This window comes from Macaca thibetana, chromosome 5, assembly GCF_024542745.1.
Source record: "Macaca thibetana thibetana isolate TM-01 chromosome 5, ASM2454274v1, whole genome shotgun sequence".
Lineage (NCBI taxonomy): Eukaryota > Metazoa > Chordata > Mammalia > Primates > Cercopithecidae > Macaca > Macaca thibetana.
The window spans coordinates 185,144,594-185,163,745 of NC_065582.1; the positions used below are offsets into that span (position 1 = coordinate 185,144,594).

At 55.7% G+C, this 19,152-nt stretch overlaps 1 protein-coding gene across 2 annotated transcripts in view; it reads left to right on the forward strand.

Annotated features, from left to right (window-relative positions):
- The window catches only part of CPLX1 (complexin 1), an 83,208-nt gene extending 64,471 nt beyond the window's left edge, over window positions 1-18,737 (forward strand). For both annotated transcript variants that reach the window (XM_050790748.1, XM_050790749.1), the window contains exons 3-4: window positions 12,137-12,312; window positions 17,838-18,737. In XM_050790748.1, coding sequence (XP_050646705.1) covers window positions 12,137-12,312; window positions 17,838-18,035 — 374 coding nt within the window. In that variant the 3' untranslated portion in view covers window positions 18,036-18,737. The remainder of the gene's footprint in view (window positions 1-12,136; window positions 12,313-17,837) is intronic.
- The last annotated feature ends 415 nt before the right edge of the window (window positions 18,738-19,152 follow it).

Sequence of the window (19,152 nt, forward strand, 5' to 3'; positions counted from 1 at the left end):
AACACTTTGGGAGGCCAAGGTGGGTGGATCATTTGAGGTCAGGAGTTTGAGACCAGCTTGGCCAACATGGTGAAACCCCATCTCTGCTAAAAATGCAAAAATTGGCCAGGCATGGTGGCACATGCTACTTGGGAGGCTGAGGCATGAGAACGGCTTGAACCCAGGAGTGGAGGTTGCAGTGAGCCAAGATCACGCCATTGCACTCCATTCTGGGAAACAGGTCTCAAAAAAAAAAAAAAAAAAAAAAAAGAAAGAAAGAAAGAAAGAAAAAGAAAAGAAAAGAAAGAAAGAAGAAAAGAAAAGAAAATGCAACGTGAAAATTCGGTGCTGTTGCCTTCCAGGGCGCTGTCGTACATGCGGCCTGCTGTTGACCGAAACGGCCTTATGTGGCACATGACTGTGTCTTATTTTCTCATGCACCTCACGAGAACCTCCGAAACAGTGCAGAATCGTAGCAGCAGCTGTGTGTCATGCCCTTGGTGTTAGTGTAGGCAGATTTACTGTTCACCATTGTCCATTTTCTGCTTTTCTCTTCATTAATTATCTCTTCCTGTCTTATTTGGGGTTATTTTGTTTTGTTTCTTTTAAATGTTTTAAGATGGCAATGAAGTTCCTATACTTTCTGCTCTTCTTTAAAACGAAAGACTATGAATTTCCTCCCCAAAGTGTTCTAATCATGGACCCTAAGTTTAGACACTCAGTGTTTATCTTTCATGCTTTCTGGAATTTTTTATTTTTTATTTTTTTTGAGACAGAGTCTCACTGTGTTGCTCAGGCTGGAGTACAGTAGTGCGATCTCCACTCACTGCAACATCCACCTCCCGAGTTCAAGCAATTCTCCTGCCTCAGCCTCCTGAGTAGCTGGAATTACAGACACGTGCCACCATGCCCAGCTAATTTTTGTATCTTTTTTGTAGTAGAGACGAAGTTTCACCATGTTGACCAGGCTGGTCTCAAACTCCTGACCTTGGCCTCCCAAAGTGCTGGGATTACAGGTGTGAGTGACCATGTCCGGCTGCTTTCTGGCATTTTTACAGTTTCAGTTTTTACGTCCTCTTCAATTGAAGGGTTACTTACGCCCTTGTTTCTAATATTTGGGATTCCATAGTTATGGGTTTGGTCATGTTTTTAGCATTTGTAACTTGATTAGATTATGATCAGGGAAAATGGCCTGTGATATCGTTAGCTTTTAATTTGTTAGGGCTTTGGATCAATTCGATAGTGATGCAATTTATTTTCAAAAACCATTGCCCTCCTAAGGCAACTGAGTTTCTCCACTCCTAACTCCACTGAGTTTCACCATTGCCCTCCTAACCATTGCCCTCCTAACCATTGCCCTCCTGACTCCACTGAGTTTCACCATCACCATGGTTAAGTCTGCCTGGCCCCAGGCAATCTCTATTTTCTTTAACTCACTGTAGATTAGTTTGTACCCAAATGTACACAAATGAAATTAAATAATTTGTATCTGGCTTTTTACACTCAGCATAAAGACTTTGAGATTCCCCCATGTTGTTGGGTGTATCAGCAGTTCATCTGTCTCTGTTGCTAAGTGGTGCTCCCTGTGTGGACATACCATGGTTTGTCTATTCACCTGTTGATGGACATTTGAGTTGCTTTCTGGTTTTGGTTGTTACAAATGAAACTACCATGAACATTCCTGTTCCTGCTGTTGTGTGAACTTAGGTGTTTGTTTATCTTGGGTAAACACCTAGGAGTGGAATTTCTGGGTCATTTGGTGGGTGTGTTCAATTGTACAGGAAAATGCTAAACTGTGGGCAAAGTGGTTGTAGCATTTACCTTCCCACAGGTATGCATGAGCATTCCAGTTCCTCCACCAGGTTCTTCACCAACACTTAGCACAGTCAGTCTTTTTAATTTCAGATATTTGAGTAGGAATGTGGTGGTATCTCTGTGTGATTTAAGTTTGAATTCCCTTGTGACTGACATGTCGATCAGCTTTATTTGTAACAGCCACATGTGTCTTTTCATGCAGTCATGCGTCATGTAACGAAGGGGACGAGTTCTGAGGACTATGTCATTAGGTGACTTTGTTGCCGTGCAAACATCAAAGAGTGCACTGTTGCACACCCAGATGGAGCAACCCTGCACACTCAGGCTGTTGGGGGTAGCCTGGTGCTCCCGGGCACAACCCTGCACAGCACGTGACTGCCTGAATGCCACGGCAGTTGTAACACAGTGGTATTTGCGTACCTAAGCACATCTAAACATAGAAAAGGTTCCACGTGGTGCTACACCTTACAACGGCTGCAACATCATGTTGTGTTACATGGTCCATTACTGTACTCGGTTGCCATCTGTTTCTCTTCTTTGGCGAAATGTCTTTTGTCCACTTTAAAAAGCAGGTTGTCTGTGTTCCTGTTACTGAGTTGTAAGAGGTTTTTCTTGTGTATTCTGAATATAAGACTTTTTTTTTTTTGGAGACCGAGTCTCACTCTGTCACCCAGGCTGGAGTGCAGTGGCCTGATCTCAGCTCACTGCAACCTCCACCTCCCGGTTTCAAGCAATTCTCCTGCCTCAGCCTCCCGAGTAGCTGGGACTACAGGCATGTGCCACCACGCCCAGATAATTTTTACTTTTTTTTTTTTTTTAGTAGAGATGGGGTTTCACCATGTTAGCCAGGCTGTTCTCAATCTCCTGACCTTGTGCTCCACCTGCCTCAGTCTCCCAAAGTGCTGGGATTACAGGTGTGAGCCACCGTGTCCAGCCAACCTTTTGTTTTTTTGAAACAGAGTCTTGTCCTGTCGCCTAGGCTAGAACCTCCACCTCCGGAGTTCAAATAGTTCTCCTGCCTCAGCCTCTCAAGTAGCTGGGATTATGGGTGCCCGCCACCATGCCTGGCTAATATATATACATATATATATATATGTATATACATATATACACACACACACACACACACACACATATATATATATATATATATTTTTTTTTTTTTTAAGTAGAGACGGGGTTTCCCCATGTTGCCCAGGTTGGTCTTGAACTCCTGACCTCAAGTCATCTGCCCGCCTCAGCCCGGTCATGAATATAAGATCTTTATCAGATGTATGGTCTGCAAATATATTCTCTCAGCCTGTGGTGTACCTTTTCATTTTTTTTTTTTTTTTTTTTTTTTTGAGACGGAGTCTCGCTCTGTTGCCCAGGCTGGAGTGCAGTGGCCGGATCTCAGCTCACTGCAAGCTCCGCCTCCCGGGTTCACGCCATTCTCCGGCCTCAGCCTCCCGAGTAGCTGGGACTACAGGCGCCCGCCACCTCGCCCGGCTAGTTTTTTGTATTTCTTAATAGAGACGGGGTTTCACCGTGTTAGCCAGGATGGTTTCGATCTCCTGACCTCGTGATCCGCCCGTCTCGGCCTCCCAAAGTGCTGGGATTACAGGCTTGAGCCACCGCGCCCGGCCAACCTTTTCATTTTTTAAGATAGTGTCTTTTGAAGATGTTAAGAAAAACTCAAACTGTTTTTCCCGCTGCCCTCACTCCACAAGGATAATCAACACAGAAGACATCTGTGACCAAATGTGTGAGGGTTTTCCCACCCACCAAGCAAGCAATCAGTCCTGCAGTGGACAACAGCAGGACGTCCTCCAAATCAATTCGATTCTGACCTGTCTACCTGGAGACAGCGTCAGAAACCCTGTGTTGAGGGCTCAGTCCCACAAGGCTGCCGCCTCCATCCCACCAGTTGCAAGTCCAGGACCCTAGAACGTCTGAACAACTGGCTTCATGTTGGAGTTCATACGACCCCCTCTTGTCTTGGGTTTAACTGCTAGAGCAGCTCACAGAATTCAGGGAAACACATGCTTATGGTTTATTACAGAGGATCTTTTTATTTCTCATTTTTTGAGATAGAGTCTCACTCTGTCGCCCAGGCTAAAATACAATGGCGCGATCTCGGCTCACTGCAACCTCCGCCTCCGGGGTTCAAGCAATTCTCGTGCCTCAGCCTCCTGAGTAGCTAGGATTATAGGCACACGCCACCACGGCCGGATAATTTTTGTATTTTTAGTAGAGATGGGGTTTCACCATGTTGGCCAGGCTGGTCTCGAACTCCAGACCTCAGGTGATCCGCCCGCCTCGGCCTCCCAAAGTGCTGGGATTACAGGTGTGAGCTGAGGATATTTTCAAGGATACACAGAGCCAGATGAAGAGACACATGGCCAGCCTAAAGGGTCCCAAGCACAGGAGCTTCCACCCTGTGGAGTTGGGGTGCCACCCTCCTGGCACTCGGATGAGTTCTTCGCCTTCCTTCTAGCCTCTATGCGCCCAGCTCTCCGGAAGCTCCTGAACCCCAGCCTCTTGAGGAGACTCCCTCGGATCAGCATGATGGAAGACGCATGGACGTCCCTGGAGAAAGTGACCAATGAAAAGGGTGTGATCTAAACCCAGCAAAGCCTGTCCAGATAATCTTGGCCTCTCTCTGCAGCGTTCCTTCCTCCAGGGCGCGGGGCAGGGCCCCTTCTGAAATGAGGGCTTATGACTCACCATCAGCAAGTCAGGGGAAGATCTGAGTCCTGCCCTGCACAGGGGAAAGGAGGGCAGAAGGTCAGAGAATGGGGTTCTGGTTCCTGATTCTAAAGGGCCCCAACATTATAGCAAGGGCCATGGGAGTGTGAGGCAGGAGCCATAGATGAAAACATATGTATACATCTCATAATATCACAGAAGAGCAAAAATGTTTAATGGTGATGAAGTTCAATTTATCAATTTTTCTTTTTACGATTTATGCTTTTGTCACTTATACAATAAATCTTTGCTTAAGCCAAAGTCCCAGAGATTTTCTTATGTTTTCTTCTAGAAGTTGTATAATTTCAGCTTTGACATTTAGATCTATGATTGATTGTGAGTTCTTTTTATATAAAGCGTCAGGTAAAGGAAAACATTTACATATGTGTTTATTTTGCACATGAATTGAGCCGGTGCCCTTCTGAAAGCACTATGTGGCCGGGCGTGGTGGCTCACGCCTGCAATCCCAGCACTTTTGGAGGCTGAGGCAGGCAGATCACTTGAGCCCAGGAGTTCGAGACCAGCCTGGGCAACATAGTGAGACTCTGTCTCTACAAAAAATGTTTTTAAAAAATTAGCTGCATGGTGGCACATGGGAGGCTGACGTGGGAGGATCAGTTGAGCCCAGGAAGTTGAGAGTGCAGTGAGCTATGATTGAGCCTCTGCATTGCAGCCTGGGCAACAGAGCAAGACCCTGTCTAAGAAAAGAAAAAAGAAGTAAGGACTATCCTCACCCTCACTGAATTCCCTCTGCAGCTCTGTCAAAAATCGATTGCAACATTTGTATGGGTCTATCCCTCTGCGGCTCTGTCAAAAATCAATTGATGATACATGTATGGGTCTATTTCTGGACTTTCTATACTGTTCCATTGATCTATATGTCTGTTCTTTTTTTTTTTTTTTTTTTTTTTTTTTTTTTTTGAGACGGAGTCTCACTGTCACCCAGGCTGGAGTTCAGTGGTGCCATCTTAGCTCACTGCAAAGTCCGCCTCTTGGGTTCAAGTGATTCTCCTGCCTCAGCCTTCCAAGTAGCTGGAATTACAGGCATGCACCACCACACCCAGCTAATTTTTGCATTTTTAATAGAAACGGGGTTTCACCATGTCCATCAGGCTTGTCTCGAACTCCTGAGCCTAGGTGATCCGCCCACCTCGGCCTCCCAAAGTGTTGGAATTACAGGTGTGAGCCACTGCGCCTGGCCTATATGTCTGTTCTTTTGTTTATACCATACTACCTTGATTATAGTTAAGTCTTAAAGTCAGGTTGTGGCCAGGCTTGGTGGCTCATGCTTATAATCCCAGCACTTTGGGAGGCCAAAGCAGGTAGATCACGAGGTCAAGGGTTCGAGAACAGCCTGGCCAACATGGTGAAACCACATCTCTACTAAAAATACAAAAATTAGTTAAGTGTGGTGGCAGGCACCTGTAATCCCAGCTACTTGGGAGGCTGAGGCAGGAGAATCACTTGAATCTGTGAGGTGGAGGTTGCAGGGAGCTGATATCCTGCCACTGCACTCTAGCCTGGGCGACAGAGCTAAACTCTGTCTCGGAAGAAAAAAAAGTCAGGTTGTATAAGTCCTCTAAAAGTTTTCTCCTTTAGCAAAATTGTTTTGTCTATTCTAGGTCTTTTGCCATATTCATATACATTTTAGAATCAGGTGGTAAATTTTTCCCAAAAAGTCAATTTGCATTTTGCTTGGGATTGCACTGAATCTGTAGGCCAATCGAGGGAAAACTGATGTAACAGTATTAAGTTCATGAACATTGTCTATCTCTATGTTCACTTAGGTTTTATTTAATTTCTCTCAGCAATTCTGTAGTTTTTGGTGAAGTGGTCTTGCACATTAATTTAAAAATACAGCAATAGGTTGTTTTATGGTTTGGCAGCATTATTAGTGGAATTGTTTTTAAATTTCACTTTCCAATTGTTTGCTGCTAGTATATAAAAATCTTTTTTTTTTTTTTGAGACTGAGTCTTTCTTGCTCTATCACCCAGGCTGGAGTGCAGTGGCGCGATCTCAGCTCACTACAAGCTCCGCCTCCTGGGTTCACACCATTCTTCTGCTTCGGCCTCCTGAGTAGCTGGGACTACAGGCGCTCGCTGCCATACCCGGCTAATTTTTTGTATTTTTAGTAGAGATGGGGTTTCACCGTGTTAGCCAGGATGTTCTCAAACTCCTGACCTCGTGATCCACCCTTCTCAGCCTCCCAAAGTGCTGGGATTACAGGCGTGAGCCACTGCACCTGGCCAAAAGTCTTTTTGTTTGCTGTTACTAATCTTGTATCTTACGACCTTGCTAAATTCACTTGTTTCTAGTAGTACTTTTGTGGATTCCTTAGGATTTTCTACATAGATGATTATGTCATTACTTCTTCCTTATCAACCTTCATGCCTTTTATTTGTTTTCCTTGCCTTAGTGCGATGGCGAAGTCCTTTGGTACAAAGGTGAGCAGGAGCAATGAGCGTGAGCATCCTCTTCATGTCACTCAGCCTAAGGGGAAAGTGTTCTGTTTCACTATCATGAACTTTCCTGTTAGCTGTGGGTTTCTTAAGGTTTTGTTTGTGGCTGAGTACATTACAAATACTGCTTGCATTTAAAAAATTTATTATCAACTGGCCAGTCACGGTGGCTCACACCTGTAATCCCAGCACTTTCGGAGGCCAAGGCGGGTGGATCACCTGAGATCAGCCTGGCCAACATGGTGAAACCCCGTCTCTACTAAAAATACAAAAATTAGCCGGGCATGGTGGCAGGAGCCTGTAGTCCCAGCTACTCAGGAGACTGAGGCAGGAGAATTGCTTGAGCCCGGGAGACGGACGTTGCAGTGAGCCAAGATCACGCCACTGCACTCCAGCCTGGGGAACAAGAGCGAGACTTCGTCTCAAAAAAAAAAAAAAATTATTATTGACTCTTTGCTGAGCACCTGCTGAGTGGCAGGCTCTGCTATCGGTGCCAGGGATGCAGCTCTGAGCTGACTGGCACGCCTGCTCCCACAGGGCTTTCTGTTAGCAGACTGGCAATCAGAAGCCAAACACACAACAGACAGCACCAGTTCAGGAAACAGCACAACTACAAAGGGAAATACAGCTGGTGACGGGCCAGAGGGTGGCAGGGACTGTGTTTTTCTTTGCCTGCATGTATTTGGGATTCATATTTAGATCTACAATCAACAAGAATGTGTCTGTGTGTTGTGCAGGAGTCCAGTTTTATTCTTTCCCATCAAGTATCCTGTCCCATCTGGGAATACTGCACTCCTTCTCCAAGGTCCTGAGGCTCCACCTCTGTCTCTGCTCCCACGTGTGGGTCCTGTGTCCATGGGGGTCTGGGGACGGGCTCCCCACTCTGGACCCATTATCTGTCTTCCTCCCGCTGCACCATCATCATTCTGTCTTGGTATCTGGTGGACCTCACTCTCTTCTTTTTCCTTCAGGTGTCTGTTCTGGCAGATGGGCCTTTTGCAGGTCTGTATGCAACACTCAGCTTGTCAGATTTCACAGAATTTTCTTCTTAACTCTTTGGAGTTTGGGGAGGATGGATGTCTTTACGTGTGGAGTTACCTAGCCCAGAAAAATAACAAGTGTCTTTCTTTATTTAGGTATTATTTAATTTTTCATTCAATTCTATAATTTTCCCCATAGTTTTATTTCAAGTTAGAAAGAATTTTTACCTTCTTAAAAATTAACATTAGGCTGGGTGCAGTGGCTCACGCCTGTAATCCCAGCACTTTGGGAGGCCAAGGCAGGCGGATCAGGAGGTCAGGAGTTCGAGACCACCCTGGCCAATATGGTGAAACCCGTCTCTACTAAAAATACAAAAATTAGCCAGGCGTGGTGGCAGGCATCTGTAGTCCCAGGTACTCAGGAGGCTGAGGCAAGAGAATCGCTTGAGCCCGGGAGGTGGATCTGGAAAAGTGGTGACCCCAAAGGAAGTCTTCAGTGGGGTGATCGCCGGCACCATGTCCAGGTCTCAGCTTTGACGAACACTGGGTGGATGCAATGGCAGTGTTTAGGGAGGCCCAGGCACCACATACAATCTTTGTGACTGTTCTGTAAATCTACAATCATTTCAAAATGAAGCTTTAAAAATGACTTTAATGGATGTAGTGTGTACATATACATAATTTATGTATAGTGCACACTAAGTTGAATGCAGCCATTGTCATTGTACTGACACTGTAAGGAAACCCTGAGCAGGGTTTTGACCTCAGGGGCGGCTGCTCAACAGAAGCAGTTCCCCCGCCCAGAAACTGTCTGGGTGTCTTGGGAACGTGGGTGCTGCTCCAGCAAAGGTCTGGAAGGTGGGTTCCCGGGAAGAGCCTCAGGGCTGGGAACGTGGCGGCCCAGACCCCACCCTCTCCGATGTCTGCAGAGGAAACAACTCAGCTTCTGCCCCTTCTGCTACCACGAGGTGGGGTGGGTGATGGAGTCTCAGCAGGGCCAGAGTGCAGGGAGGCCCCGGGATCTGCACCCCCAGGTATGGGGCGAGCTCCCGGGTGGGAAGGGCCCCTCCCCCTGGGACTGAGCTCCCTTCCCACGGGGTTTGTCCGCCTGTGCCGCTGTGGGGGGCGTTGCCAGCCCCATCATTGCCTGCGGGGTCGCGTCCGGTGCGCCCCCGACCGCCTCCATCTCTCACGGGGGAAGCTGAGGCTCAGAGAAGAACGAGGGAGGGGTGGGGTCGGCCCCTGTGCGGCGAGGCCAGTAGCGGACCCCAGCCAGACTGCGGGACCCCCAGCCTCGGATCCGACCCCCCTGCAATCAGCGTCGGAGTGTCCCAGCCTCGGCACCACTTGGGACCGCCCCGCGCCGCAGCGCCCTCATCTGGAAACCGGGGGTGTGGCAGCGCCGCCCTCCTGCGGATGCGGGGTGCAGCTCCTGCTTCCAGGGGCCGGCGGGGTCGTGGGGTGTCGAGGTCGAGGCTGGTGGGGTCGCAGCAGCGCTCAGGGCCACCCCTTCTGCACCTGTCCCGCCGTTCTGGCGTCTGTGCCAGGAGAGCAAATGGCACTTTGGGTTTCTGTGCCAGGAACAAGCTTCCCGCAGTTTCTGTTGGGCTCCTGGCTGCGCCCAATTCCCAGCTTTTGGAAGCGGTTCTGGAGGCGGCTCCGCGCAGTAGCCGGGCCAAAAAGCCGGGTGGTGGGCGGCGTCTGTGACGTTCCCCAGGTTCGCAGGGGGTCCCTCTGAGCCTAGTGGCTTTGCAGCCTGTGGGGAGCACGAATCCTCGGCTCAGTCCCCCTTCTTAGGGGTGGGCCTTCCAGAAGCCTTTGGCACCTGGACCAGCCCAGGGCTCAAGTGGGGCCTCTACACTCACAGAGCGGGACGGCCCCCACAGCCACCCCTGGAGCAGAGGGCAGCACACCTAGTGCTCTATAAATGCCTGCTCCCGTGACTAGACCCACAGCCTATGTGATGAGCTGGAGGGGAGGGAGGGAAGGGACCAGCCCACTGAGCTGTGGAAGCCCTGCAGCCCCCACGCCAGCCAGGAACCCCTTCAGTCAGGAGAGCAATGTGGGGAGAGGCCAGGCTTACTTACCTCCTTATAGACACCAGTCCTTTCCAGGAGGGAGAAAGAGCTATGGGTCACTCACTTTAGGGTGAATTAGCTTTTCTCACGGGGGGGTAAGATTTGCACAAAGGCAGTTAGGGCTGTGGGGGCTGTCCTTGCCTCCCCCACACACCTGCCAGAGACAGCCGCGCAGGAGGCAGAGAGATTCTGGCCCAATGACTGGGGACTGTTAGAAGAATCTAGGAGCAATTCTACTGTGACCCAGTTTCCCTTGAGTCATGGGCCTAAAATCTGCTTTGCAAAACATTGCAGATGTGGCTGAAAACTGACCACAAGGCTCTTAGCTTTCTGTTGAGGAGTCCAGATCTGTGCCATCAGCCAAGTGCCTGGCATAGGCTGCCTGCCTGTCCCCACAGCGACGAGGGCAGCAAGATGGGCTCATTCTCCCCACACCCTGCTGCCTGTGATAGCTTCAGACAGCCAGGGTATGGGGGGCAGGAAAACAGGTGCAGTCAGAGGTGCCAGCAGGATGCAGGCATGGCCCTGTTTGAGTGACACCTTCAGCCCAGAGCACTCAAGCAACAAGCTGTTCTCCTCCCACCAACAGCTGGGGGCCTTCCAAATGACAGCTCCTGCCCACCTTTGACAGGGAGCTCACTCCTGAATGACTGGCAGAGGCAGCACTGGCACAGATAGCTACAGGCGAGGGCGTTCTCCCAGACTCCGTATAGCATGGAGCTTCCCAGTATCAGAGTAGTAATGGGGGGGCACCCAGAGCGCCAGGGACACGGAACTGCTGAATTCACAGAAACAAGGTGGGGGGCACATCTGGACCCAGGTGGAAAGTGGCTGGGTGGTATTAGCCCAACCCAGAATTCCACCTGACATTTATACGCGAGGCATTGGCTCAGCTGGCTGGGGGCAGTCCTTAGGAGGTCTGGCATCCAGTGGGCAGAGCCCAAAGGCAAGACCTTCAAGGAGGGGCAGAGCCAGTGCCTGAGCACTGAGGAGCACCTCGAGGGGGCCGAGTGGCCGCCAGGGGAGAGCGGCTTTTGCAGGGGCAACCTGTGGCCGGAGTCCCCTCACACACACGAGGCTCGTCCGAGAGCACCCCTGCAACGCTGAGGGCTATGAGTGGCCGTGGGGGAGCCTGGGCGCTCTGCCAGGTCACCTCCCTCAGTGACAACTGTGTGCTGGGTCCAGCCAGCTTGCTCTGCTCCCTGGAGCTGCCGAGGGCCAGGGCTCCCCACAGTGCCTGCTATATTCAGAGGCTGTAATTACGCATCTCTGTCCTGTGGGCCGAGTCGCAGAGCTGTTTAGGGAGGTGTTTGTGGGGCCTGTGAATCAGGAGCTCACGAGAAAAGTGGTGGCTGGCACCGCAGAGCAATAAGGGCCTGGGTGCCAGCAACAAGCAGTCCCCTGCAGCCCCAGCAGGGCCCCTGCCAGCCCGCATGCCGGCTTCTGCCCGCGGGGTCAGACTCAGTGACCTTGCCTCTGACAGCCAGCCCTGCCCCTCAACCCACTTACTGCCCGCATAAACAGCTGAACTGTACCACCTCCAGGAGGCCAGGCCTCTGCTGGACACAGGACCAGAAAAGACCCATCAACCCCTGGGAGCTCACACACAACTGCACACACAACCACAAGACCACAAGCCACATGCAGTAAATCACACACACGCACAACCACACACAACCACACAGTCAGGCATGCATATTACACAAACACACACAGAACCACATACAGACATACAACCACATGTGGAGCACACACAATCACAACAGCCACACGTATGCATAAGCATGCAGTCACACACAGGTGCATACAGACGCACAACCACAGCGCCACTCTCTCGCCCCCCACGGAGTTGCCTGAGTCCCTTGAGGAACAGAAAGCAAAGCAGGAGACCCCAGCACGCTAGATGGAGGGTCCGGGCAGGAGGGTCAGGGCCAGATGGAGGTGGGAAGAGCGACTGGAGGGTGTTGGGGGCGGCCTGAGGGTCGAGTGGATGGAGGGTTGGGGGAGTAGGCCAGAGGGCGTGGGGGTGTGGCTGAGACACTAGCCCGGCCTTGGCCGTCTGAATGGGGCGGTCTGAATCACCAACTTCTGTCCCAGGGGCCACCAAGGACATGGGGAAGATGCTCGGGGGTGACGAGGAGAAGGACCCAGACGCCGCCAAGAAGGAGGAGGAGCGGCAGGAGGCGCTGCGCCAGGCGGAGGAGGAGCGCAAGGCCAAGTACGCCAAGATGGAGGCGGAGCGCGAGGCCATGCGCCAGGGCATCCGAGACAAGGTGCGCGCCGGGCCGGGCCCCGCCTGCTGGGAAATCGGCCCTGAGTCCAGCGGGGATCCAGACCCCGCCTGGGTGGAAGGGGCTGCCCGGAGGAGGGGCGGGCGTCCCCCTGGGTCTCCTCCCCTTTGGGGGCTTCAGGGTGGTGGAGGGGGTTGGGGCTCGGATTGGGTTCCCTCTGTGGGGCCCAGCCCGTCCTGCTCCTGACCACAGGGCCGGCCCTGACGGGCTTCCTGGGCCCGCATTCCGATGCGCAGCCCTGTGGGAGAAGGTGGAGCCTGGCTGGCTGCCCGGGGCCCTGGGCCGACGGGTCATGGGGCGACCACCTGGCATGGGAGGGCGCTCTGAGGTGAGCCCGGCCTGGAGTGAGGATGCAGGGAGGGGGGCACCCGCTGGGATTCAGGAGGTGGCCCAGAGTGGCTGCCGGCACAGGGACAGCCATGCGCCGTCACTCCCACTCAGCCGGGTCCCCGCAGCGGCCAGGTCCGAGGGGCACAAGGTACAGGGAGCAGCCTGGGTCCCGAGAACCGCTCCGGCTTCCTCGGTGGCTCCAGCAGGGCCCTGGCTGGAAGCCGGGTGGGCACAGACAGCAGCCTGGAGGAGCCTCCAGCCAGGGGTGAGGGGGCACGTGGGAGATGTTCACATTCCACATAGGAGGGGCCTGGGGTGCTGCCTGGAGCCGAGTGCTCACCCCGTGCGCAGGCCCCAAGGGTAGGGGCCGCAGCAGGCCAGGCAGGCCGGAAGCTGTGTTTCCCAGAGGGTCCCCTTAGTCCCCTGCCCTGGATGGGCCAAGATGGCCTGGCTTCAGGGTGGGAAGGTTCAGACTCCCGGGACCCCTCCCTGCTGCCAGGGGCACCCAGAGCAGGTGCAGAAGCTGTTTCCTGGCCTTGTGTCAGCCGCACCCGGGAAGGGTGGGCTCCACCGGGTCTTGTGGGGAGGCTGGAGCTCCCGAAGTGGACAGAGGTCGACATGGGAGGGCAGGGGCGGGGCAGGCGGGGCACATGCAGCCCCTATACCCAAAAGGCCAGTCCAGCAGTGCTGCCCCGCCCCACCCACGGATTCTTCCCACACCCTCCAGTCCCTTGCAGCAACCCCCCGCCACCGCCACGCACCCTGGAGGGTGCAGAGCAGCCACTGATAGGGAGTGGGGGCTGGGTGCCCTGGCATCCCACCCAGGGTCACTGGACGTTTCCAGGGGTCTCCTGTTGATGGACTTTGCTGTGCTGGCTCACGCCCTCCAGCTCCCCTAGCTGACCCAGGGCTTCAGGAGGAAGTCAGGGGAATATACACCATCTGAGCCAGGCAGCCAGAGCCCATTCAGATGTGCTCAGGAGACTGTGGGTATCAGGAGCGGGGGACGGGGACAGGAGAAGGGAGGAGGAGTCAGAGAACAGAGAGAGACAGAGACACAGAGATAAAGAGACAGATACAGAGAGACAGAGGGAGAGACAGAGACACAGAGAGGGAGAGACAGAGAAAAAGACAGAGAGGGAGAGAGACAGAGAGAGAGAGACAGAGAGACACAGAGAGGGGAGAGACAGCAACACAGGCAGGGAACAGAGAGGAGAGAGCCAAGACCCCAAGACCCCGAGAGCCCCCGGCAGAGCTGAGAGAGCTGACGCTCGGTAGAAGTGGAGGTGGCGGTGGGTAGCAGCTGAGGGAGGGACACAAAGTGATGGTGGGCTGGGGTCTGAGAGAGCTGTGTCTGGGGCAGGTGTCTCCAGAGTGGGTCAGGTCCCCCCGGCTCCGGCCTCTGCTGGCATGATCTTAGAGGGACACCGGCTGCTCCGGGCCGTGTCATTCCTCAGGGTCCCCAGAGGCAGGACAGGGCAGGCTCAGGGGACCATGTCCAGGCCCCAAGGGCAGTGGGGACAGGGCCAGCAGTGTCAGTGGCTGAGTGGCCCGGACAGGATGCAGCAGCTGCACCCTCCAGAGACTGGGAGACACCAGGGAGAGTGAGGCCCAGGAGAGGGGGAAGCGTAAGCACCTCCTCAGTTTCCGTGTGGGGCCCACAGCTGGCAGCTGGGGTGCAGGGCTCTCTGGTCAGGCCTATGGGGAGCTGGCCTGACCTTGCTGCCAGGCACTAACCTGCGCTTCTGTCTTGGTCTAAGCCCCTCAGAGAACACAGGTGGCAGGGATAGAGGCCACAGACCTGCCCACAAGAACAGCCCCCTCCACAGTCCACTGGCCCCTCAGGCCTTGGAAGCACCAGCCTCTCTGCTCTGGAGGCCCCACCACACTGGATCCCCCCCAGACTCCACATCCACACCTTCCCCACAGAGCCCTCCTCCACGGAGCCTTTGGGGGTAGGGGAACCCCGCCCTCAGGTGTGGCCACCTGATCAGAACACCTGCTGCCTCCAGCCTCCCCTGGGCCGTGGCACCCCCAGGCATCTTGGGGGTTGGTTAGAGAAGAGCTGCTGAGCTGCCCTGTCCAAGGCCTCTTTGCGGATGGGGACTGGATCCTTTCGGAGTATCCAGCCCCTCAGGCAGTTCCCAGAGGAGCACCGCACCTGCACCTCCAGTCAGGCAGCCATCTGGACAGGCCCAGGCCCAGGGATCGAGAGCGAGACTGGCCCCTCTGTGCTGGGCGCACTGACTGACCTGCCCTTGGCTTACATAAGCTTCCAGCCACCCATGTCGGGCAGCTCACGCCTGGGCCTTCCTGCATGGGCCTTCTGAGGGCCCACTAGGCTGCCCCAGTACACTGCATCCCCCCCACCCCCAACAGCCCACACGGCGCCTAGCAGGTGTCCACCTGGTTGCCGAATGCTGGGTGTTTGGTCCTATCGTTCCTATTGTTGGTTCTCAGTATTGATTAGCACCCACTGCCCTTTTCTTCTCAGGAACACAGTGTTTTCAGGGTTCAGGGTCTCACCTCAGATGTGTCAGGGCCTCCTAGGCTCCCCCAGCAGCCACTCCCATCCTCAGGTGTTACTTCCTGGAGAGCAGCTGACCAGCATCACGGCGGGCCTAGGGCTGGGTGTGCCTGGGCGTTTGTTTCTGGAGCGCCTCAGAACCGGGTCTCAGGCTCCGGCGTGCAGTCCAGCCCCAGAGCCCGTGTTCCCGGCGGAGTGACCCTGGCCCTCAGGCCGAGTCCAGCATGACCTCAGCCTCAGAATGACCTGGAGCCTCAGTGCAGCAACTGGCACTTCAAGTGAAGCTCTGAGTGTCCCACAGCCTGGTGGCAGGGCCTGGAGTCTCCTTCCTGGGCCCAGAGGGAAGGACCCCACACCTTTTGCAGACAGGGTCCCCCAAGCCCCAAGGGTCACTCCCCTGACCCAGGAGGTTCCTTTGCTCACACAACTTATGTTCCCGCTGTTACATGCCTGCTCCTCTGAGCACACCCGTGTTCCTGAGTGCCTTTGCCATGGGCAGCACAGCCTCCTGGGCTGGGCACACGTGTGGCCGCCGCATGCACAGACCCCCATACCCCTGGCTGGAAGGAGGCTCTCTCTGGCCAGACCTAGCTTCCAGTGGCATCGCTCTCCCCAGCACACCCCTGGCCCCACAGGATGAGGAGCACATGCCCCCTCCACTTCCATACCTGGAGCTGCTGCCCCTCCTGCTGTGGATGGCTAGGACCAGAACCAGTCTGCTCTTGCTGCCCCGCGGGGTCAGGGCTTTGTTCTGGGCCTGCAGGGCCCTCTGGGTGACGCCCCTGTCCCTGTGGAGGACGTTCCTACCCTGCACTCTTCGCCTCACTGAGGAGATCCCTGGAGTCCCAGCTCTGTCAAGAGTGTGCAGGGGCTGCTAAGGACCAGGGCGAGCCCACAGCCCCTCTCTCTCCGCAGTGGCCAGGTGGTGCTCTGGCCGCAGGCCACTGGGAGCATGGCACCCTCCTTTCCATCTCACTGAAGGTGGCCCTGGCCCCCCACACCCAGAGCCACCTGCAGCACCAGGGAAGGGGAGAGGTGCCGAGACTGCCCTCAGTGGGGTTGGGGGGCACACAGGCAGCCTCCATTTGGGAGGAGGGAGGGGCCTCCTTAGAGAGCCAGGGGGTGCCCAGCACCAGGAGCAGAACCAACCGCTTCTATGGGAAGGGGCTGCTGAGACAGGAGCAGGAGATGGCAAGGGAGGGGCTCCTCCTGGGCAGAAAGGCTCCTCCCTGCGGCTGTCGATCCCGTGGTGTGCTCCTCGGTCCTGTAAAGTGCTGGTGCCCACTCCCTTTCTAAGTTTTCTCCTGGACACAGCTGCTGATGCCTTCACTGCTCTAGAGCATCCTTAATCTCAGACCCAGGGCCTTGGACCCGGCTCGGGGGTCCTGCCCAGGGCATGGACAACCGGCTCCTGTACGACACCAGGCCCCCAATCCTTCCAGGCCAGCCCAACCCCACTGGTTCCCACCTTCCTGGGCAGCAAGAGGCTGTTCCGTAGTTCCATGGCCTCACCATGACCACAGGCTTCCTGGGCTGGCGGCTCACAGGAGGGCTGGAGGAATGTGGGGTGGGGAGGTGTATTGATCTAAGAACCAAAACCCTGCTGCCTGGCATCAGAAACTTAGAGGCCTGGAGGGCAGAAGGCCAAAATCCCATGCTCCCTCTGGAGGCTCTGGGGGAGGGCCTTTCCCTGCCCCTTCCTGCGTCTGGCTGCCCTGCAACCCCTGGTGTTTCTTGGCTTGTGGCCTCACCACTTGCGACTTCCTCCGCTTTCATATGCCCGCCCCCGTCCGGGTGTCTGTCCTTTCTGTCTCTTACAAGGACACTCTCACTGGACTTGAGGCCCCTCAAATCCAGGATGGCCTCGTCCCCATCCTTACCATAATCACATTGACAAAGACCTATTTCCAAACGAGATCACATTTGAAGCTCCAGGCAACATGAGTTTGAGGGGGACAGTATTCAGCCGCTACAGAGGGCAGACACACACACAGGAGATGAGAAACGGGGGTGGGCAGGGGCTCGGTGAGGCCCAGGCGTGCCGGCTGAGGTCACAACTAGGCAGGATTCCAGGACACCCAGTGCCTGGAAGTAACCGCCGCCCAGGCCCCTCTGCCAGCTGCCCATGGAGCTGAAGTGGCCTGCCAGGGAGTGGCCCTGCTGGGGCTGTGGCCGCATGCAGGCAGCCTTGGCCAGGCCCAGGAGTGACTGCAGGTCGAGGACCAGGCACTGGGCAGGAGGGTCAGCTGCAGGGTGACTGTTTCTCCCCACCTCTGCCACACAGCATCCTGCCCACCCCTCCCTGCCCCAAGCTGGAGGCTTCCTGGAAGGCAGAATGCCAGGGGCTGGGCTGGGTTTGGAGCCAGAGGTGGGGCCACAGCCCCCTCTCCTCTCAAGGAAGATGGGAGCTTCCCCATCCCCTGCTCCCCACTTCTCAGCTGCTGGCCCCCATTCTCCGTGGGGGCTTCCCACTCCTCCAGGCACCCCCCGGCGAGGGGTCTCTTCTCCCTCTGGGGTCCTCGTTTGCCTCGTGGGCCAGGGGGCCGCGCACACGCCTCCTGGGGTTCCTGGGCCAGTCCCTGGCCCAGGGAGGCTGCGGCCTGCCTAGGAGCCGCCGGGACCCCCGCCCTGACCCCCACCTCCCTCGCAGTACGGCATCAAGAAGAAGGAGGAGCGGGAGGCCGAGGCGCAGGCCGCCATGGAGGCCAACTCCGAGGGGAGCCTGACGCGGCCCAAGAAGGCCATCCCGCCGGGTTGTGGGGACGAGGTCGAGGAGGAGGACGAGAGCATCCTGGACACCGTCATCAAGTACCTGCCCGGGCCGCTGCAGGACATGCTCAAGAAGTAGCCCCGCGCGGGACAGCGGCCCCGCGGAGCCCCGCCCCTCCCCCCTGCAGACCCTCCGCGGAGGCCCCCAAGGGACGAGCAGAGTGCAGCCCCTACGCCGATATAAGCCATAGCCCCAGGCCCGCCCTGCCTGCGCCCGCCGCCTCTCTCACCCGAGGGGCGTGCGCCCCCAGGACCCCCCAGTCCGCCCGGTGCTCCTCTGCCCGCGGGTGGCTGGAGCCCCATCGCCTGGGACGCCCCTTCCTCTTGCCGTTTACCGCCCACCCAGCAGCGCCCGAGGCCAGGGCCGCCGGAAGGGCAGCCCCGCGACCACCCCTGTGCACTCATTAGCGGCGGTGGGCGCCTGTCGGGCCCGCACTCAGGAGCACAGCCATAGCAGATGGGGGGTGCGGGCGGGGCGGGGGCGGCGGGGCCTGGGCCCCCCTCCCGCGCGCGGATTCCGGGGTTCGGATCGCGCCGCCGTGAGTGTTCGCGCCCGCACGTGGCCGCTCTCCGCCCCCCAGGCTGCCCCCCTCGCGCCCCTGTCCGTCAGTCTCTGTCCCCATCCTTTCCTCTCCTCTCTGGAAGGTTTTGCTTCTTACGAACGCCACGGCCGTGTTCACTACTAAACTAAAGGAAACAAAGCAATAGGTTTGGGGGACGCTAAGCCCCCCACCCCCGTCACCCCGCTCTTCCCGAGTCCTCGCCCCTCGCCCCCCACCCAGCCTCCTGGCCTCTCCGCCGACGCGGCTGCTGCTTCTCCCTGGGGAGGACCCCTGCCCTCGCCCATTGAACTCTGCACCCTCCACAGGAGCCGCAGAGGCCCGAGGCACCCAGGGGGTCTCCGGACGCTGGAGACCCTGCGCCCCTGCCCAGCACCTCCTCCGTGGGCAGCTCCTCGGGTGGGGCCTGCGGGGTTCCCTGCGCGCAGCGGGCGCGAGTGTGGCCGAATCCACCTGGTGGCCCTGCGGGGCGGCCTCCGAGTCCCTGTTTCTCCTCCATTCATGTTTAATTTGCATCACAATTTGTTGAATCTCAGGTAAATGAGGTCTTTGCATTTAATGAGTTTTATCTTGACAGGCGTCGCCTCGCCCCCCAGGCCCTTTCTGTCCACATCACAAATGCATCAAGTCCACACG